The sequence below is a fragment of the Stegodyphus dumicola genome, chromosome 9, assembly GCF_044657685.1.
Source record: "Stegodyphus dumicola isolate Sdum_Otavi_A_Nest chromosome 9, ASM4465768v1".
Classification (NCBI taxonomy): Eukaryota; Metazoa; Arthropoda; class Arachnida; order Araneae; family Eresidae; genus Stegodyphus; species Stegodyphus dumicola.
In genome coordinates, this window is record NC_140776.1 from 56,808,949 (window position 1) to 56,829,524 (window position 20,576).

Below are 20,576 nucleotides of genomic sequence, written 5' to 3' on the forward strand. Positions count from 1 at the left end.
TGTTCAAATTGTGAAGCAGAACTCTAATGATCTCCATATTTTACAATTTATCATACAAAAGCAGAATTTTTTAAAAAGATACTAAATTCCAGTATTAAAATATGCATGCTCTTTTCTAACATCCATTTCTGAAAATTGTTCTTTTCTCACAAAAAGTCAATTTTAAGTTAAAATGACATTTTTTTCAGTGTAAATAAAAAACAGTGTAAGTTAATAAATTCAATTCTTGCCTCAGTTTAGTCCACTGATGTGAACTTATATAATACATTTGAGTATGAAATTGTTTATGAAAAATGCACTTATTTTTGGACAAAATATAGCAGGGGAAAAAAACTGTTTAGTGGTTAAATAAGGCCTGCCAAAGATGTTGAAACAGAAAGAGAAGAAGAGGACACCCAGTAGGAAAGATGCTTATATCAACAGTGGGTATTTTTCAATCATCTATCATTATTTCCATTCAAATGTCCCCTTTTAATGGTCATTACATTTAAATTAACATTAAGCAATATCTTTAATTTTAATCCATAGATAGCCAACCCTGCATATTGGAGGCTCAGTCATTAGTGAAACAAAAATTTGTAATTGCATATGAATGAAAAAGACTAAATGTTGTAATTGCACATGAACGAAAAAGACTAAATGTTGTAATATGGATTATTTCCTATTGTACCACAAGAATAGCATTTCTGTTGCATTTTACATAGGCAAATTAAAGCCATAGTTAAAAGAATCTTTTGTTAGGGTCCCTGTATTTGTTGAGACGCTACTTTCTCAACTGACGACCATTTAACACAAAAAATAAGAAAATCTCTTAACGATTACTATAAAATATACAGTCAAATTATTTAAAAATATATTTTTTGAGTAAAAAATGGAATAGAAATTATAGTATTGATGAAATTATTATTAAATAATTTTACATAATTACGCACAAAAAAAGGACAAGGTTAATATATTAAAATTACACATTACTTTTAAAGAGAGATAAACTATTGATTTTCATTTATATAGAAATAGACAAATAGCACTACACATACTTTTCATTTTGAGCTTTCTCTTTTTTATAATTGGTGAATTCTGCCTGTAGCTGATTCATGGCACTTTTTGTTTCTTTCAGTCGCGAATCACCAGGTGAAAATGGACTAGAATTATTTTGCAAGAATGATAAGGAACCTTCAGGCTGACCAAGAAGTGACTACAAAATGAAAATATAAAATTATTTTTACATTATAATAAAATCATACAACCGAATATTATTAACAATAAAGAAATCACTAAATAATACAATCAAGTAATAATAATAATACTCTTTACAATAACGAAAAATCTTACATATGGATTGAAATTATTACACACACTGGTCAATACTGCACCACTTCATCTTTTGCATGAATAACAGCAGCAATAAGAATGGAAAGGAATATGATGAGATGCTGAAAGCACAATGCTGATATTGGCACTCAACAGTCCTGCAGTTTCCACCAAAAATCCAGCGAAGTATATACGATGGATCCATTGCAGGTATAGTGACGAGACCATTGCAACTCATCACAAAGTTGCTCCAGAGAATTCATATCTGAGGACCTTGGAAGTCAGATAAGTATTCTAACCTCACTCGTACCATTCTTCAACAATTTGTGATTCATGAAGTGGTACTTCATGCACATGAAAGAGCCTACTGCTCTTCGTTAATTAACCACATACTTATGGGAACACAAGTGCATGAAAGGATGTAAATAATCAGCCAGAATTTCAACAAAACACGCATTAATATTCTATCCAGCAGGATGAGAGATCCAATGAGGACAAATAAAGATGTCCTCAACAGTTGTGCCACCAATACTAGCCTGTACAGTGCCTGTCTCTTCCAATGGATGCAGTGCTTCATGTGGTTTATAGCACACACAAACTTTATCATCTGCATGCAGCAGCTGGAATCTTAATTCATTGAAGCAGATTTCAAGTTTTCAGTCTTTGACTGTCTAATGGTGAAGCGATTTGGCAATATGCAAGCACAGTAATCAACGCCTTCCAGCTAGAATTGGAACTTGACATGGGTATTATTTATTCTAACCAAGCTGTACCAGTTATCAATAAACAATCCTTGTGCAGAAGCTGGATGAAGCACCTGCATTAAAATTTGTCATAATATGATATAAGGCTGCACTTATTGCCATTAATATAAAGCAAGTTAAGTCTCTGAGCACCTCAGCATCAATTGCTGGTTTATGGCCACATTTTGCACAATTTACATCGCTTTATCCAATTTTATATTGCTCCTATTCCAGAGTATTGTACGACATGCTCAGCAGTTCTGTGGTTGCTCATATTTAACAACCAGTTTTTAGAGTGCTAATAATTTGCCTATGATCAAAACTACTTAGATTGCTACCTTTAGTGATAATAATAATTTTTGGCATGCCAATCAAAGCTCTGATATTATATTTTGTGGTAGTGATGACATCCACAAGTCTAGCAAATCACTGGGGCCAACGTGCTCATTTACAAGGTTACATCACAGATGCATATAATGATTTGTCTTTCTAATGCATATGTTATACAGTTCAAATGCATTATACTGAGTTTGATATACAATTATGTTCAGTTTCATAATACGTTCTAAATCTGACACAACTGCATTATCATTACAGCTAAAGTGATTTAAAACAAACTCGACTCTGACCTGAACTTGAATTCAAATTTTCAAGAATTTTTTTAGTCCACAAATTTTAAAAACATTAGACTATCTACCATTTCTATTAAATTCAATAAAAATCTTTTGGAACTCTGCTGTATTCAACAAATATATAATTTGAAAAATAACCATATCCTGTGATTAAAGAAACTCAACCATTCCAATTACCAATTTATGTCCTCATTTTTTTAGATATTCTTTGTTAAAAAATGAATCATATTTCTGTGGCAAGAAGAACTTACCTCAATGAAGAATTTTTAATATGTTTTGTCAATATCTTTTTTGTTCATATTTTTTACATTCCTTGAGAGTAAGGTTCTTTATTAAGATCAGACATTTTTCAATTTTTGCAAATATGTTGATTGGAAATAGCCCTATAACAGCAAGAGTTGAAAACAATCATTTTAAGGCAAGTGTTAGCAATCCAGTTAAAGTACTTTTTTTTCCCTCAGCAGATGACGCTAGGATCTCCACTGAGTGACAGACTATTAACTTTTTTTTTTTTGTTGTTGTTGTCAGGCCTTCCTCAGTTTAGTTAGCTAGGCTTGTTCTGGTATCTGTATGTAGAAAATGTCGAGTTAGGTCACCTAGACCATACATTTTATATTTATGAGCTCTCTGCATTGCATCATTTCAAGACTATTCTATGTCACATGATTCTTACATAATTATGATAATGTAAATGGACCTAAAACTCAAACAGCCAATAGTAATTTTACAGCAATATTAACCATCTAATCAAAATGCATTGAGAACCAAAACTAACTCAGTATGAATTAAAATTTCACTCTGAACATAACACCTTGCTTTCCACGCTTCAGCCTAGCTAGACTGCTGTCTGTCTGCTGCTGCTTTCTTGCTACAAAGTTATAAAAAATGTAAACTTTTTCGAATAGCACAATTAATGTGCCAACTTGATTGTGGCCACAACATGTTTACTGAAATAAAAGTTAAATTAAATATACCTTGACTGCCAAATTTCTTATTCTTTGTGGATCGGCGTTTCAGCATTCTATGGCATCAAAATTCTACCCGTTCATTGTGGATACAACCACCTGCGTTCTACTACATAATCTATTACATATATATATATATATATAAAGTGCTGTAGTAAAGAATAGCTGGTGAATATATATTTTCATTCAATGTTTTTATGTGATGTGCATGCCAAGATGCAAAAATGCTGGCAAAATTAAAGTGTGTGTTATTCAACATATGAAGATCTCTTTTAGAACTCAGACACTGCCATTATAAGGTATTTATCATGTCCTTTTAACAATAAAGAGGTAATTAAGTTTTCATACTTAATAATATAAATTATAATTATCACCAAACTGCCTCTATCAATGGATTCTGACAGTTTGTCAAAAGTAGTTGACAACTGATTACAACAAGATTAACTTTCTGCATAACAAAAATGGCTGTTCTTTCTCATATAATTTCACTGAATTAATTAAATTAACATAGTGCTGAAGACAAGCTAGGTAGGGAATGAATGATGGAAAAGATGACAAATTCAAAAACAAAGTTGAAGAGCACTGAAACAAAAACAAAAAAAAAAAATTTACACCAAATAAAGTACAAATAAAATTGCAGATAGTTAAGCTCAAGTCACTTAACAGAAAGGGGAAGAAAAGTTATTTTGTCACTACTTATGTGCTAGATGAACTAGGACATTTTTAGTAGTACAACATTTTCTTCCTCTTTGTGTTATGCTTAACAAGCTGCATTTTATTTGTATTTTATCTCATTTATTTTTATTGCATTTACAAGTTTTATCATTGTTTCTATTATTTAGGATTTCTCAACTACACATTCGGAATTCACTGATGCTTCACATACACACACATAAAAATTTCATGAATAAATTCTTTTGATAAAAATTACATATCCTTTATATTTTGCAAATTTTCATAGTTATAGAAATGAACATTATTATCTAATAACAAAATGATTTTCACACTAAATTTCATGGTTAAAAGAATTATAAACTTACGAAAGAAATATTACACATTTTAGTTACTTGTATGTTATCATAAGCACCTTAGTGGAATTCCTCAAATTTTCAGAACGTGCCAAACTTTGACAACCATGGCCATTCTTCAGTCAACTACACTCGTAATAATTTTTCAGTCAAGCAATATCGCCATTTTATTTCCTTTCTTTTAAGTTTTAACAGTTTTCATATGCAAATCCTGATACTATTTTCCTTTAAATTTTAAAATATGCAATTGCAGAATTTGTTAGCCTTGGAAGAAACTATGGTAAAATTAATGCAGGAGTACAGAATTTTGGCACAAAATTGCCAAACAGAACAATGAGGATGTGTATTTGGTATATAGCTGGTATTTCCAAAGTTTGTGCAATGCCAAGCCTCAGCAATTCTCTGATTTTTTTAAAGCAGTAACACATTGGCTTACTTGCGCAGAAAAACAGCACAAAAAATTACAAAAAGGTTCGAAGAATGGTAAGTTTTTTAAAGTACCCCATAATCCTTATTTAATATTTAAAATTTAAACTGTTAAAGTATGTTTCCTTTTCACAAGCTGATAATGTCTGGTGACTTACAATAAATATTGATAGTTTAGGGATCTTTTTAAGAATTCACAAAAGCACAAACTTGCACCTGATAATTAACTTTTAACATCTATAAAAAATTGCCTAAATTGCGCCAAAGTGGTTGTGTTAATATGCAAGTACCAATTTATTCATAATACAGAAATTTCATCTTATAAGTTAATTATATGAAAAGGATAAATTCAAAAACCTACTTCTGAAAAACCTTGACTTGTCAGCAGTACTCGATACATATCTCTCTGGCGAACAATAGTTTCAAGCATTTCAGATTGCTTTGCTCTTTTCTTTTGTAAATCTTCTAATTGGCTAGAAAGCGTAGCAATATCTTTTTCAAATTTCATGGAGCTGAAAGAATAGAAATAATGTTACAATAAACTATTTGGTACCTATACTGCACTACCATAAAATGTATAAAACCACAAATAATAACTGCAAACTGTGAGAGTACAGTTTCAAGAAAATTTATACATGATAAATTGGGCCTTACTAATTCAGAAGTCAAACAACAAAAATCAGCGTTATATTTTCAAAATTTTTACAGGACTAGTTTCGATGGTTTAACCGAACCACCATCCTCAGCTGCAAAACCGCAAAAATGCAATTTTAACCGCAAAAAATTTTGCAGCTGAGGATGGTGGTTTGGTAAAACCATCGAAACTAGTCCTATAAAAATTTTGAAAATATAACGCTGATTTTTGTTGTTTGACTTCTGAATTAGTATTTATTCGGTGTGTTATTGTGTCTTAATTAAATTGGGCCTTAATTCAAATAACATTCAAAATGAATACAGATAGTTTGACCCCACCCCCGAAAAAAAAAAAGACTGTGTAAAGTATTTGCGTACTTACAGCAGTGGAACAAAATAAGGAAAATATGACAACTTGGAAAAGACCTATTTTGAAGAAGATTTTAAACTATCCATGATGATGGCTCAAGTCAAACTTGGATTTAAAACATTTTAAAAATATAGCTCATATGTACATAACAAAAATGACTTATCTTTCCATGTAGTCAACCTGTACATTAATCCCAATGTTTCATCAAGGTTCAGATTCCAAAAATGTACAAAGATTTCTAAGCATGTTAGAACACTGTTGTGTAACGGTATCTTACATTTAAATTAATAAACATAAGAATACATCTTTGCAAACAGACTGTCATTCAACTTTTATTCAGCGATTTCAACTTTAGAACACAACACAGCAAAAAGCAAAGCATGAAAGATACAGTTAGCGTTTGCAAGAATGCAAAAATAAAATGCGAGCTGTGCAAGCGAACTGCGCTTGGCGAAATAAGATCTCACAGACAGGCAGACGATTTGCTGGCCGAAACATTCCGCCCAACATTAAAACATCGTTTCAGATCTAAATACCTTTTCGAAAACAAAATTATCATAACAATATTAAATTATTCAAAAAAGGTTTTATTAAAATATCTACAAGAAAGCATAATATGAAATTATGAAATGAGACTAAACTGTTCTCAAAACAGATGCACAGAAGCCTTGATACAATTCAGAAACATAATTACTTATATTTAAAGCAAAGTACAAAGCTATAATGCTTTACGAAAAAAAAACTTAAGCACTGATAGGCAAAAACACTAAGTTTGTGAACTGGACTTTTGAAAACTCTGATGGCAGTTTTGAGCTTCACGATACGCACAATATTATCTGAGCTAGGAAAAACTTCCACTGGTTTTCCTCTTCGAGATACAAAGTGCTTCAAAGCGGCAATAAATGATTCTGATGTTAGATTACCAACTAATTCAATATGTATAGCTCTTGTAGTAAAACACACGAATACACATATGTAGCGTTTCATTAGTTTTACTCCTCAACCTTGCCTAGGCTTCACTTGAAAGGGCCCAAGCATAGTCAATTCCAACCTTGGAGAAAACCTTTGACAAGAACGACTCTAGACGATGGTAAGTCCGACATTATCTGGGTATATATTTCAGCACGTACACAATGACATCTTACACATTTCCAAATCTGTTGTCTTATAACTGACCTAGCATGGATTATCCAATATTTTCTTCTAATCACCGAAAGCAATAGCAGGTGGCCAGCATAAAGGTGGGATTCATGAAAATGATTCACTATAATCAGGGTTATGTGATGTTTCTTAGGCAACAAAATAGGATACAGTATAAATAAGTCCGTAATCCGGACTCATCGGGACTTTGGCGTTTCCGGATTAGGGGTTTTTCCGGATTATAGATCATCAATTTAAATGTGGTAAGATGGCATGCAGAAATTATACAATTAAAAATATGAAATCGTACTTTATGGAATAAAGCATAATTATGATCTAAAGGGTATCAATATTTACAAAAAAAAAAGCTTAATATTTATTTGTTTATGTCATTAAACATTTCTTTCAATGTAAGTTGTTTAAGATGCTTCCACAAAAAATTCAAAAAGTTCCTTTTTTTTGTGTCATATATAGTGGACTTTCCAATGCCATACTTCTCGCTTAATTTTGAGACGGATAAGCCTTTATCCATTTTTTGCAGCAATTCCACTTTTTGTTTAACGGACATCGAAACATGCTTTCACTTTGTAGATCCTTGGCAGCTCCAGAATTGGAAACTCTTTTTGACATAATCAAAAGTTCAAGCTTAATTTTTATAAAATTGTTCTAACAGTCTGCAAAAAATAATAAGTCGGATCCATTTAGAAGATTAAGGAACAGTGCAATCTGCAATATTAATTGAAATGCCTTAGACAATTTTAGCCTAGCTTATACCGTCCATTATACGTGCAAAGTTTGTAGCTTTGAAGTCCGGATTATGGATGTCCTGATAACAGACTTTATACTGCATTTTCTGTCCTGCGCAATGTTGGCTTGTCTTAATCTTTCTCTGACGCGTACAAGTCCATTCTTACTGATAAAGGGATTCAAAGAAAGGGTCTTATTATTTGAGTTTAACGGCTGGTTCTTCTTCAGAAGATTATATTCATTCAAAAACTCATCCCTTTGAACTAGTCTAACAACTGCATTTTTAGCGTATTGCAATTCTTTGATTTTAAGGTAACCCTTAATCCTTGTTGTGGTAGATTTAGCTGAATTATTCGCAAACCGAAAACACCTTGCGATGATTCTTTTTAAGTTTCAAGAATGATGAAACTTCATTAAGGACTGGAATTTGAGAAGAAACAATTTTTCATTGTTCTTTTAGAGACAAGAAACAATTTTTCATTGTTCTTTTAAAGACTCTTCTGAAAATGGTAAGTTGATAGAGAATGGAATATTATTTGAATTAAGCTACTGAGGACCTGCCCACCATAAGTCATGAGTAGAAAGTTCTGAAGGCAAAAGACCTCTTGATGCGCAATCAGCAGGATTCTCTTTTCCTCTCATGTGATTCCAATGTGATGATGGTAAAACTGAATTTCTGAAACACGGTTGGCTATGAAGGTGTCAGTGTGTGTGTTCTGATTGTATCCATGACAAAACTATCTGAAGAAGGACATCAGAGATCACAGATGGCCGACCTGTTCTTTGCTAGTAATGAATATCGGTCCTACCTTCAGAGAAATGATGACACCATTTTGTTACATTTTATCGATTGATAATGTTCCCATAAACAGAAACAATTTCTTTGCGAATATCCGCTGGTCGCTGACCTTTTGCATGAAGAAATCATATGCCGGAGCGCACTTCGCATTTGGCAGGATTCTGAATCGGATCAGCCATTTTAATCACGACCTACTCCAACCAGAATCAATGTTGAAATGCCGAACGACCGCGAGGAGAAAGCTAACGGTTCAACGTTAACACCTGTGTTGCCAACCTGCTTACCAAAACTTTTCTTTTCCTCCGGCGTACGGTGTATCTTTACTTTTCGAAATGCCCTCGTAACAAGTAAACTCGTCGTGCATTGGATACCACTCCAAACCCAATAATTTTATTAATTTAATATCAGAAATTGTGCATGAAGAATTAGCATTCTGAGCATTCAATGCAGTTTTTAAAATCGAGCAATCATTTGTACACCATTTATGCAATTGAAAGCTACCTTTTTATAAAAGGTCACTCAGTTGTGAAATTAACTCTACTACGTTCTCTTGAGTGTCAACCAAATAAGATATCATCAATATAACAATTATGTAACATTATCTCAGCTGCTTTTGGAAATTTAGCACCTTCGTCAATTGTCAGTTGTTTGAGTATGTGAGTAGCCAGATATGAAGCTGAAGTACTGCCATACGTAACTGTGCACAACCTGTAAGTTTTAATTGGCTTGAATGGATCATCTCTCCACAATATTTTTTGGTAATCACGATCTTCATCATGTCATTTGAACATCATTTGAACTTGTCGATACATTTTCAATAAGTTGCTAGTAATGGCTATGGGATAGCATCTAAACCTCAAAAGAATAGTAAATAAGTCATCTTGTACCTTGGGACATTCATTAGTGTGTCATTAAGTGATATCTTTGATGTAGTTTTGGCACTAGCATTGAAAACGATGCATAGTTTTGTGGTAAGACTCGATTCCTTTAGCATCCTTTAGCACATGATGATGAGGTGTGTAGTAATGCTCATTTACTTTATCTAGATTATCATCGGATAATTCTTCCATGTGTCCAAGTGATAAATATTCGGACATGAAATCTTTATATTGTTGATATACTTCAGTAGTTTTTATTAATTTTTATTCCAGACTAAGAAAGTTGCAAAAAGCTGATGGTCTGGAATTACCTAACTCGTTTCTTTTAGGCTTGAATGGCAATTTTACTGAGTAACGACCATTTTCACTATGGATGTGATTTTCCACAAAATGGTTTTCACACAATCTTTCCTCTTTAGTTAAATTTTTTGATGTGGGAATTTGTTAAAAATCCCAAAATGATTTAACTAATTCCTCCGTGTTTACATTTAGCGTATTGACTGAAACTTGCTTAGAGTATGGGAATTCAAAATGTGTAGTTCCAGCAATTACCCATCCTAACTTAGAACAAAATGAAAATGGAAGATTTTTTACCCTTTTAATTACTTCTCCATTGATTAAAGTAAGGAATATGTTAACTCCCAGCAAAATATCAATTTCTCCCGATTCATGAAATGTAGGATCTGCTTAAGTTAAATCTTGGAAGTTTTAATATAAATTCAAAGGTAATGTTACACTCGGAATATTTCCTGTAATTTTGTCTAGAAATTCTGTAGCTAGTATTAAAATGAAATGTAAACAACAAGTCCAGCTTCTCCTGTAGTAGTTGTATTGAAGGTTTCTATGCATGACACTAATATCTTGAATCCTTTATGCTCAATCCTAAATTGATAGCTGTTTTCCGACGAATGAATGATTTTTCACTACCTGAATCTAGTAAATATCTACAATTTATGAATTTATTTTTTGAGTTTTGAACCTTAATTAAAGCAGTACACAAAAGTACATGACTAAGTTTGCCATTAGCATGAGCTCCAAAATGGCAATTTTCAGAGTTCGTTGCACAAACAGTTGGAGAAACATCACTCAAGTTGTTTTCTGTTTTTATTTTTGATTTCAGAACAAATTTCTGAAGGGAAATTTGATGCATTTTTTGGTTTGAAATTATTTTCTAAATGCAAAATGCTTAAAACAATGTTTACAAGTATTTGCACTTACACATTTTAACTTTGTGGGAATTAGACAAGCAATTAAAACACAGTTTATAAGTCTTAACAAACTCTATTCTTTTTTTGCACAGCTAAGTTTAAAAAATTAGAACACTTGTGTAAAAAATTATCTTCTTTACAAAATAAGCAAGTAGAATTAGAAATCAGAGAAGTAACCCTATTATACACTGGTTTATCTGATTTATGCGTTTTACTAATTAAAGGTTTACTGTTCTGTAATGTTCTAGCGTAATTCTTCAAAAATTCTATCAATTCATTCAACTTTGATATTTCGACTTAGTTTAATTGACGCTCCCACCACAACTTTGTCGAAACATAAAGTTTTTGCAAAATAATATACATCAACAAAGTATCGCTAAAATTATTTATCTTTTGATATAATATTTCAAATGAGCGAGTTATTTCGTTTACATTATGTACTAAATTTAACATCGAGGATGCAGATTCCGTTTGTATTTGTGAAACGTTAAGAATTCTTTTGATATAAGCAAATATTTTTTCTCTTTTATTAGAAAATCTTTCTTCAAGTATATTCCAAGCAATACTGAAATTTTGATTAGCTATGGGAATTGACTGAATAATACGATAAGCATCATTTTTCAAAGAACTCTTTAAATATTGTAATTTGCGAGTTCCAGAAGGATTTGGATCGTAGCGAACACTAGCGTTAAATAAATTTTTAAATGTTATCCATTCGGTTAAATTTCTGCTAAATGTTGGTAAAGATAATTTTGATAACTTTAAACTTTCAGAGATTGATTCAGATACAGCAGGTTTGTCGCCATTTGCATTTACGACCTTGCCAATCTTTAACTTACAAATAATTTTTAAGTGAACCTTCTCAATTTTCTCTAAAATCAACTGTTCCTCCTCAACAAAAGTGTCTATATTATCATCATCACCATTTGTATAAATTTTGCTAAACAGAGATTTGAAATCTTCTTTAAAGATTTTACATTTTTCTAAAATTAATTCTGCCTCAGCATTGTCTAAGCTATCATAATCTATTTTCTCAGTGAATTTCGTTAACCGTGTTTTCAAAACTCTCTTCTATTTTTTTCCTATATCTGACATTTTGAAAGTAAATAAATAAATATTAAGCTTTTATTGATACCTTTTAGATCAGAATTGCTCTTTATTTCATAAATTATGGTTTCATATTTGAATTGTATAATTTCTTCATGCCATCTTACCAGATTTAAATTGATGATCTATAATCCGGAAAAACCCTTAATTTGGAATCGCCTAAGTCCCAACGAGTCCGGATTATGGACTTTGTACTGTACTTTAATCTCAATAAAGCAGCAATAAAGAAATGTCAAATGCAATTGAAATGCGTTAACGTTTTCTCTAGCCTCCTACACTGTATCCATTGCGCAACTCTTGAGAATTCTAAACCGAAAGTGCATTATCTACAACATCATGAAGATGCAGAATACTTATTCACAAACGGGCCTTTTTCTCGTAGCTCCGGCGTATTGCGGAACAAATATTATGTTCCATTGTGGTATCTTAAATTTAAATTAATAAACATAAGAATACATCTTTGTGAGCGGACCATAATTCAACTTTTATTCAGCGATTTCAACTTTAAAACACAACACAGTAAAAAGCAAAGCGTAAAAGTTACAGTTAGTGTTTGCAAGAATACAAAAACAATATGCGAGCTGCACTTAGGGAAATAAGATCTCACAGACAGGCAGACAATTTATTGGCCGAAAGAAACAGTGTTTCCCAAATCCTGATTCATGACTTAGCACTGGATCATGAGAGCAAAACGCTGCAACACAAATAAACTTAATGAAATTACTAACCTTGCATATTAGGGGAACAAGATTATTTTATAATTTTTTAATAGACGATCATCGAGATTCAATAATTTAATGTCTTCATGGATGACACATGTTACTGAAGCTTACAATTTATTAATTTATTTCATAGTTCAGTTCTTATTTCTTAAAATTATTTTATTATTTCTACAATAAAATTAATTAATAAAGCAAATAAATAATTCTTCCCATCCAATTTCAGTAAAAAGTATAGCAGAATTCTTATTTATTTACTAATGTGATAAACTTCAATAAATTTTTTTGCCTCTATGATGAATGATCTCCCCAATTAGAAAATGATCAATACAATTTAGAAAACTTTTATAAGTGAAGCTTACTTATTTTCTAATTTATTATTTCTTGCATCTTATTATCCTGATACAACTCATGATATACTAAATCCTGCGATGTATTAGAATGGAATGCATAAAGTGCAATTTTTGAAATTTCTCACTTTGTAATGTGTCTCAGAATTCAAGTGGTTTTCCAAATTCAGCCAGCAAATTATCTCTTCTTTTGGATTTATAAATTCCAAATTACAATACTGCATTAAAAAAAAAAACTGTTTCATTACTCTATGTCATAATGGCATGATGTAGTGATGTAGATTTAATTTGCTCTAGATGAGACCAATTCAGTGCATTAAATATTTTCAGTTTCTGCAATAAAACTTCTTACTTATTACAGTCCCCTCCTGATTTAAATGTCCAATTATCAAGAAATCACCAAAGCATATTTCAAACCGTCACCAAATGAATGTCCTAACCAGTCCTAACCATTTTCACCGTTTGTCATATTAAGAATTTTGATAAAGGACACATTTTTATCAAACTTTTCTTTCTTCCTTCCTAAAACGGTTAACAGCTTTTGGTTTATCAAGCCATGTAGAGGATGCTATATCATTCTTCCAAGAAAAAGGCATTTTATCTTTTTGAAATTTCAAAAATTGTAATGAAGATAGCATGTTCCTCCCAGATGTATAATACACAGAAACAAAACTTAGATAGTTTCAGATACCTCAGAAGAAACCTCAGATAGTTTCCTCTCCTTTGCAAAATATAGCAGTCAGTGCAATTTTTTATACAGTATTATAAAATATTGTGGCTATGTATACAAAACAGACTGCTGAATACAACTCTTATGACCAGAAATCTTCTGCTCAAACTAATGTTGGAAAAAATTAAATTCTTGTAGATATTTCTTATTCTGCTTAAAATAATAGATGTGACAAGGCCACAGAATGGCTGGTTATTTGGTGCTAGTTTGTAATTTATTGACAATCTTGGCACTATTTAAATAATCAAGGACATAATAATGACAAAATGCAGTCACTACTAACTTAGCAAGATTATCATTTATACCCAGAAGTCAAGAATATCAAAAAAGAAATATCACTTCCAATTTTCAACTAGTTGCCAACTTGCCTTGCAATACCATATTTATAAATTTATTGTGAATATGGTATTAACATTTAAAAATAAAATACCAAAAATATACTAAAATTATACAAACATAATGAGCTAAAGTACCTAAAAAAATTTCATGCAGACATATATTATTAAAAATGGTTATAATTTAACTAATTAAATTATACACATAATCAAAATATTAAAATTACAGTCAGTTTATTATATTAAATTAAATATTAAAGTCAGTTTCTTCCATTTTAAGTGGACAAAACCTATTTTCTTTCAGTTGTTTCCTGACTTTAAAATTAAATATTAAAGTCAGTTTCTTCCATTTTAAGTGGACAAAACCTATTTTCTTTCAGTTGTTTCCTTCTTAGCACAAAACTTAGCAAGCCTGCCTTTAAGTTCAATATTTATAAATGCAATTTAAATGTACAATAGTAATAAAATTTAGTACAGACTTTTGAGTAAAATTAATTAAAAAATAAATAAAATTCCACAAATTTTAAAATCATAAAATAAACTCACATGTCAGATGAAAGTTTCTTTTCCATCTCCTCGTGTTGCTTACTCAGATCTCTTATTACCATCAGGAGCTGCTGATTTTTCCTCTGTATTTCTACAATATCTCTGTAATATAATTTATAAGTTTATAAAAATAATTACAAAGAACATTAGCTAATAAAAAAGAAAGTACTGTTTAATAAATTATATACAGAAATCTGACTTTAAAATTTTTGTGGAGCATTTGAATTTTGAAGGCATTTGTTTCCAGTGAAAGTTAAATGCTTAATTATGTAACATTTGGGTATTTGAAAATTAATGCTGCATTATACTCGTAGTACTGATTCTCTTTTTATCAGTTGATAGTTTGATACAGCCTGGCTCAGTATACAATGCATTATTTTGAGTAATGTCTCTATGAATACACAAAACATTTAAATTTGAAAACAACTTATAAAAATTCTGCAACAGTTAAGAAATACTGCAGTGTGAAATTTATATACTTCTATGAGGTAATATCAGAAATATTTATGATAATATATCTTCCAAGCTTGTGAAACTAACTTGAAAGTTACTAAATGCCGAGATATAACTTTATCAGCGGTAATGTCATCAGTGGATGTCACTTCCTCCTCTTCTTCCTCGTGTGATTTATCATTGTCTCTGTGCTCAAGAATTGTTCTCCCTCTAGCTTCTTCAATTTCCTTCAGTAAAACCTGGACCTGTAAAATTGATAAAATTTAACTAATCATGAAACAAAATAAGTGACCTTAATTACAAATACAGTACAAAGTCCGTAATCCGGACGTCCATTATCTGGAATGATCTATAATCCGGACCTTAAAGCCACAAACTTTTTTTTGTATGCTTTATGCACACGAACTTAATGTAATACATGCGCGTTTAGCACAAAAAACTAAACAACTTGCATTGAAAAAAAATGTTTAATAAAGTAAATAAATAAATATTAAGTTTTTTTTTTTGTGTGTGTGTGTGTGTGTGTGTGCGTGTGTAAATTTTGATACTGTTTAGATTATAATTTCTTTTCCTGCACGTAATGCATTTACGCATGCACATTTAGCACAAAAAACGAAGCAAACAACTTACCTTGAAAGAAATGTTTAATAAAGTATACAAGTAAATAGTAAGCTTTTTTTTTTTTTTTTTTTTTTTTTTGTGAATTTTGATACCCTTTAGATCCTAATTGCTCTTTATTTCATAAATTACGGTTTCATATTTTTAATTGTATAATTTCTGCATGCCATCTTACCAGATTTAAATTGATGATCTAGAATCCGGAATCGCCGAAGTCCCGACAAGTACGGATTACGGACTTTGTACTGTATCAAAAGCATACAACTGAGCGATAAGAAATCTGATACCTACACAACAGGATTAAAGACAAAATCAACTATGGAGTCAACACAAAGCAAGGACTATTAGAATAATATCCAAATTGTATTTATATGTCAAACTTTTAAAGTACAGTTCAACATATAGAAAGTTCCTGAATTCATGAAACTTCCAAGGCAGAAAATCAATGCCCTCTTACTTGTAAGATTTTCTTCAATATCTGGCTAAAGCCTTTTTTGAAGTTTGACTGTGTATGATTTAAGAATATGAGTTTTATGTTATCAAACTGTTTATCTAAGAGCATTATTAATGACTAAGTTATCAGCTTACTAAAATAAAATAGGCTAAAACATTTACTTTGAATAATGCAACATGTGACCAATGGTTATTCCCTTTCCTTGACAGAGCAACAAATAATTAAGACACAATAATACGTCAAATAAATACTAATTCAGAAGTCAAACAACAAAAATCAGCGTTATGTTTTCAAAATTTTTACAGGACTAGTTTTGATGGCTTTACCGAACTACCATCCTCAGCTGCAAACCGCTGGTAGTTCGGTAAAACCATCGAACAAAGGACAGCTCCAAAACACGTTTTTACAGTCGTTAATGAACTACTATATAAACACGCTGACATGATCAGCGACACAGCCTCCAGGTTATCAGGCTATCATGGTGGAGACAGCTTCACGGCAAAGCACTAGAGTACAGCTCCCGACTCTGCTTGGTCATTCTTGGAACTCCACATACTCTCGAGACTCTCCACGCTACAACTCGCGATGCACTCGACGACACTCAGAGCACAGCTCCCGACTCTTCGGTTCAGTCGTTCCCGGAGATCAACACGCTCTCTTGATGATGCACTAACAGCGATACACTACGAGACCCTTTTGGTGCACTCGACGACCCACTCGGCACTCTGCCCGGGTGTCAATTCGATTGACTCACTAGACGAGACACTGACTCGCTAGACGAGACACCAACTCGATACTATCTCGCACTTTACGAGGCACTCTCGACGAGACACATACACTAACTGACTGCGGACCAGCAGGGTTTGTATAGCTTTCGGCTTGCGTTCAAGAACATTCTGGGCTAAACCGGTAAGAATTAGTTCCAGAAGGTTCTCCATCCGTCCATGGTATATCGACAATTTTGTCGCCAAATGGGCGATTTCTGGCTGAATGTGGAAATTCTACCTTCCCTGTCATTTTATGGCAACCCTAAAACTGCTTTGCAGGGAAGCTACTTACTGGGCCTGTACATTTCGTAACAATATATATGCTAGAAAATGTAAAAAGCAACAATTTAATCAATAAATTTTGCAGTCAACACATAATTTTATCACAAATAAAGTGAAAGCTTAACACATAAACTGATTTTCAGAATATCTCAAAATTTCCAACTCGATACATGTGAGACAAAATGCAGCACCGGCTGATAAACAATAACAGCCAGTATATCTGACCACAATAAATGTATACATTTTAAAAGCACTGATTGTTGATTGGATTCAATTGTTTAGTTTAGGCAAAGCTCAAAACACTATCTGTCTGAGCTCCATCTCAACTTCGATTGACAGCACATTAGGAAACAGATCCTAAAAGTCTAGTATCCCTTCTCCTCTCACAATAATCTCTTGAAAGGAATTTCAGCTTGACATGATTTAAATACACTTATGCCATAAAAGATGCTGAATCACAAATATCTATGCTTTTTTCATAATAAAAATCTGCCATCTTTCATTGCTGGGTGAAAGAAAATGCTTCAAAAATGTAATATTTATTTATTGATACAAATGCCAGATATTTGCTACTAAGATATTTGCCTTGACCTTGCTTCCCAATACTTAAGAACAATAGAATTAAAAGATAATAGTGCAGTACATTCATCAATATGGTCCTTATTCATGGTCCGTCCAGAGTTACAAACAGTACAGACAAAAGAGTCCGTAAGTTGAATTTTAAAAAGATGGGCATTCAGACAAACATGCCCAGTCAAAAGACAAAATAATGCCATGGCTACAGGGACGAGGAAAATCTGGAATAACTGGCTTTGAACTAGTAAGACACTTCCAGACCTTTCTCTTAGCTTCATTTGATAGGTAGGAGACATAGCTCCTCTTAAATTCTATTTTAATTAGGAATTTGATATGCATATTTTCTTAACTAATGTTTCTGCTATTCCTGTTTGTGTATGCTACATAATTCCATAAGCACATGGGAATCATCATAATTTTAAGAAAATATACTAAATCTAAAAAATATCAATACATATCAATGATGAAAACTCATTATGAAACAGAACTGGATCTAACCAATCATTCATTAGTCTGTTTGGTTCTAAAATTAGTTACTATTTAAAAATTCTAAAAGTATTTACTAATGTAAGTAACAAAAAATAATTTACAATAAAAATCACTAACTCATCATTGTTAGCAACTTTACTTGCTTTTATTAACACTGTCTTATACCTAAAATTCAATTCATTCATCAGATAAGGCAGATCAACTCACAAAACCCACTTTTTTCTGAACTTCAAATATGCTGTTATTTCTGAATCAGGATAATAAAATAAATAAAAATTTTTATCTTCTATTATTTTTGTTTATCATTAAAATATATTGTCTAAAATTACAACCAGCATATAGCCTTAAGGCTATCACATTAGATAAAAATAGTAAAAAATATATCTTCATGCTTCTAAGAATAAATTATAAAATATTATAAAAAATACAATTATAGAATTATAAAAAATACAAAATTTGTATGCTTATTTTAATTTTATCAATAATTATTTACATCAAAATGCAAGAGGGTGATTTTTATAAAATTAAAAGACTAAAGTATACAAACCTGTCGGTTCAAATCTAAAACTTGCGATTTTAATCTAGAATTTTCCCGTTCTAATGAATTGCTTATTCTCTTGGCATCATTTCTTTCTTCAAGCATTTTTTCATAATCCTATAAGGAATAATGTTGTAATTTAACACAATACAAATTTTGTTTGAAAGAACATTATTGAAAAGAACCAAAACCAAATGCTTTTTGATAATTATTTTCCAAAATCTTCTTCCCCTTTAAAAGCAAAGAAGTAATGAATTAAAATTCTTCCTACAACAAAGTATGTAATACAGTAACACTTACAGCAAGGGCACTAGCAAGTTGACTTCTCAAACAGGTTATAGTTTCCTTTGACTTTTCATATTCTAGCATTCGCTGATTAATAATTGGAGTCTTTTCCTCAATTTCCTAGATAAAATTTGTAAAAATTTGAAATAACTTCATTTAAAGCGACGAAATCAGAGTGCTAGACGAATAAAAAAAGTGCAAAAGAAACTCACAGCTATAATATGTTTCAATTCTTGAGTAAGTTTAGCATTCTCATTTTTCTGCTGCTGTAATTCTTCTTGCACTCTAGTAAACTCAACATATAATTCTGTAAGAGTCATTCCGGAATGAAGCACTTTACTAGTAGCAGCTGCAACTGGAAACATGTTTTCTAAAGCATCTTGACTAAAGCCTAAGTATAAAAATAAATAAAAAAACTCATAAAGTAAATTAAGATTGTGAAAGGGACCTTTAAAGGTAGCAATACAAATTATATATAAAGCATAAATTTAAGAATAACTCCCTAAACAAGAAAACTTGTAAATCTAATAAAGGAAAAATTTTTTAATTTGTACTCAAAATTCACACTTACTCCTACTATTATTAAAAATTATAATACTTTTATTTCTAAAATTTAGTTTTCTTTCTATAAATTCTTAAAGCATAACAAACTGGGAAAAGATAACACATATTTTAAATAAAGTTATTAGAGTTAACTTTTCTATTTATGGTTTAGAACATATAGTCTTTGCTTTCAAATCAGAGAATACTTGATTTAAGTTCAGAAATTTTCCTTTCAACTTTTAAAATGGAAAAATAAACAGGGAAAAAAAGGAAAAGAAAAGGGTAAAGGAAATATTTTACATTTTTAATTAAACATCTTTTTCAAATTCAGAAAATTATGTCTAATAATTTTATCTTTTGCACAAGATTCAGCAAATTATGGTAGTTTATATTTTTAAAAAATTTTTAGTATAGATTAAAAAAAATTATAAGAGCACATATTAAAAAAACTTAATTATATTAATCTTTTTTTCAGCAAGCATATAGGCAGTATATGGACAAATAAGAAAATCTTCAGTGACTGTTGTCTTATTATGCATAATATTTCATAGCAGTTGTAGTTGGAAATGGCATCTGAGTTTCCCAGGATGAAATTCATTTTCAGTTGAAAGCTCAAGATTTCTTTTCAACAGCTGTATAATATATTTCATAACAGAATACTTTCCCTTTCCCACATTAACACTTGTCAATTTGACTGAGAGCTTGTAAATATTCAGCAATTCTATAATCCTGTAAACTGCTGTTAAAATCAATGTTTTCATTTCTAAAATTATTAAACTAAAAATGTTAAATCATTTCAAAACTTTATTTACATAGAACCATGTTTCAGATTGCATTACTCTAACTTTTAGCCCAAAATCTAAAATCATTCAAAAACAAACAATAATTTAATACATGATTATCA

General features: G+C 31.2%; 1 protein-coding gene across 2 annotated transcripts in view; it reads right to left on the bottom strand.

Annotated features, from left to right (window-relative positions):
• LOC118200699 (uncharacterized) overlaps positions 1-20,576 on the bottom strand; it is a 249,500-nt gene that overhangs the window by 155,302 nt on the left and 73,622 nt on the right. For both annotated transcript variants that reach the window (XM_085823472.1, XM_085823471.1), the window contains exons 9-15: positions 19,342-19,520; positions 19,145-19,249; positions 18,854-18,961; positions 15,208-15,365; positions 14,668-14,769; positions 5,467-5,617; positions 1,038-1,195 (exon numbers count right to left, since the gene is read on the bottom strand). In XM_085823472.1, the coding sequence (XP_085679598.1) occupies positions 1,038-1,195; positions 5,467-5,617; positions 14,668-14,769; positions 15,208-15,365; positions 18,854-18,961; positions 19,145-19,249; positions 19,342-19,520 (961 nt within the window). The remainder of the gene's footprint in view (positions 1-1,037; positions 1,196-5,466; positions 5,618-14,667; positions 14,770-15,207; positions 15,366-18,853; positions 18,962-19,144; positions 19,250-19,341; positions 19,521-20,576) is intronic.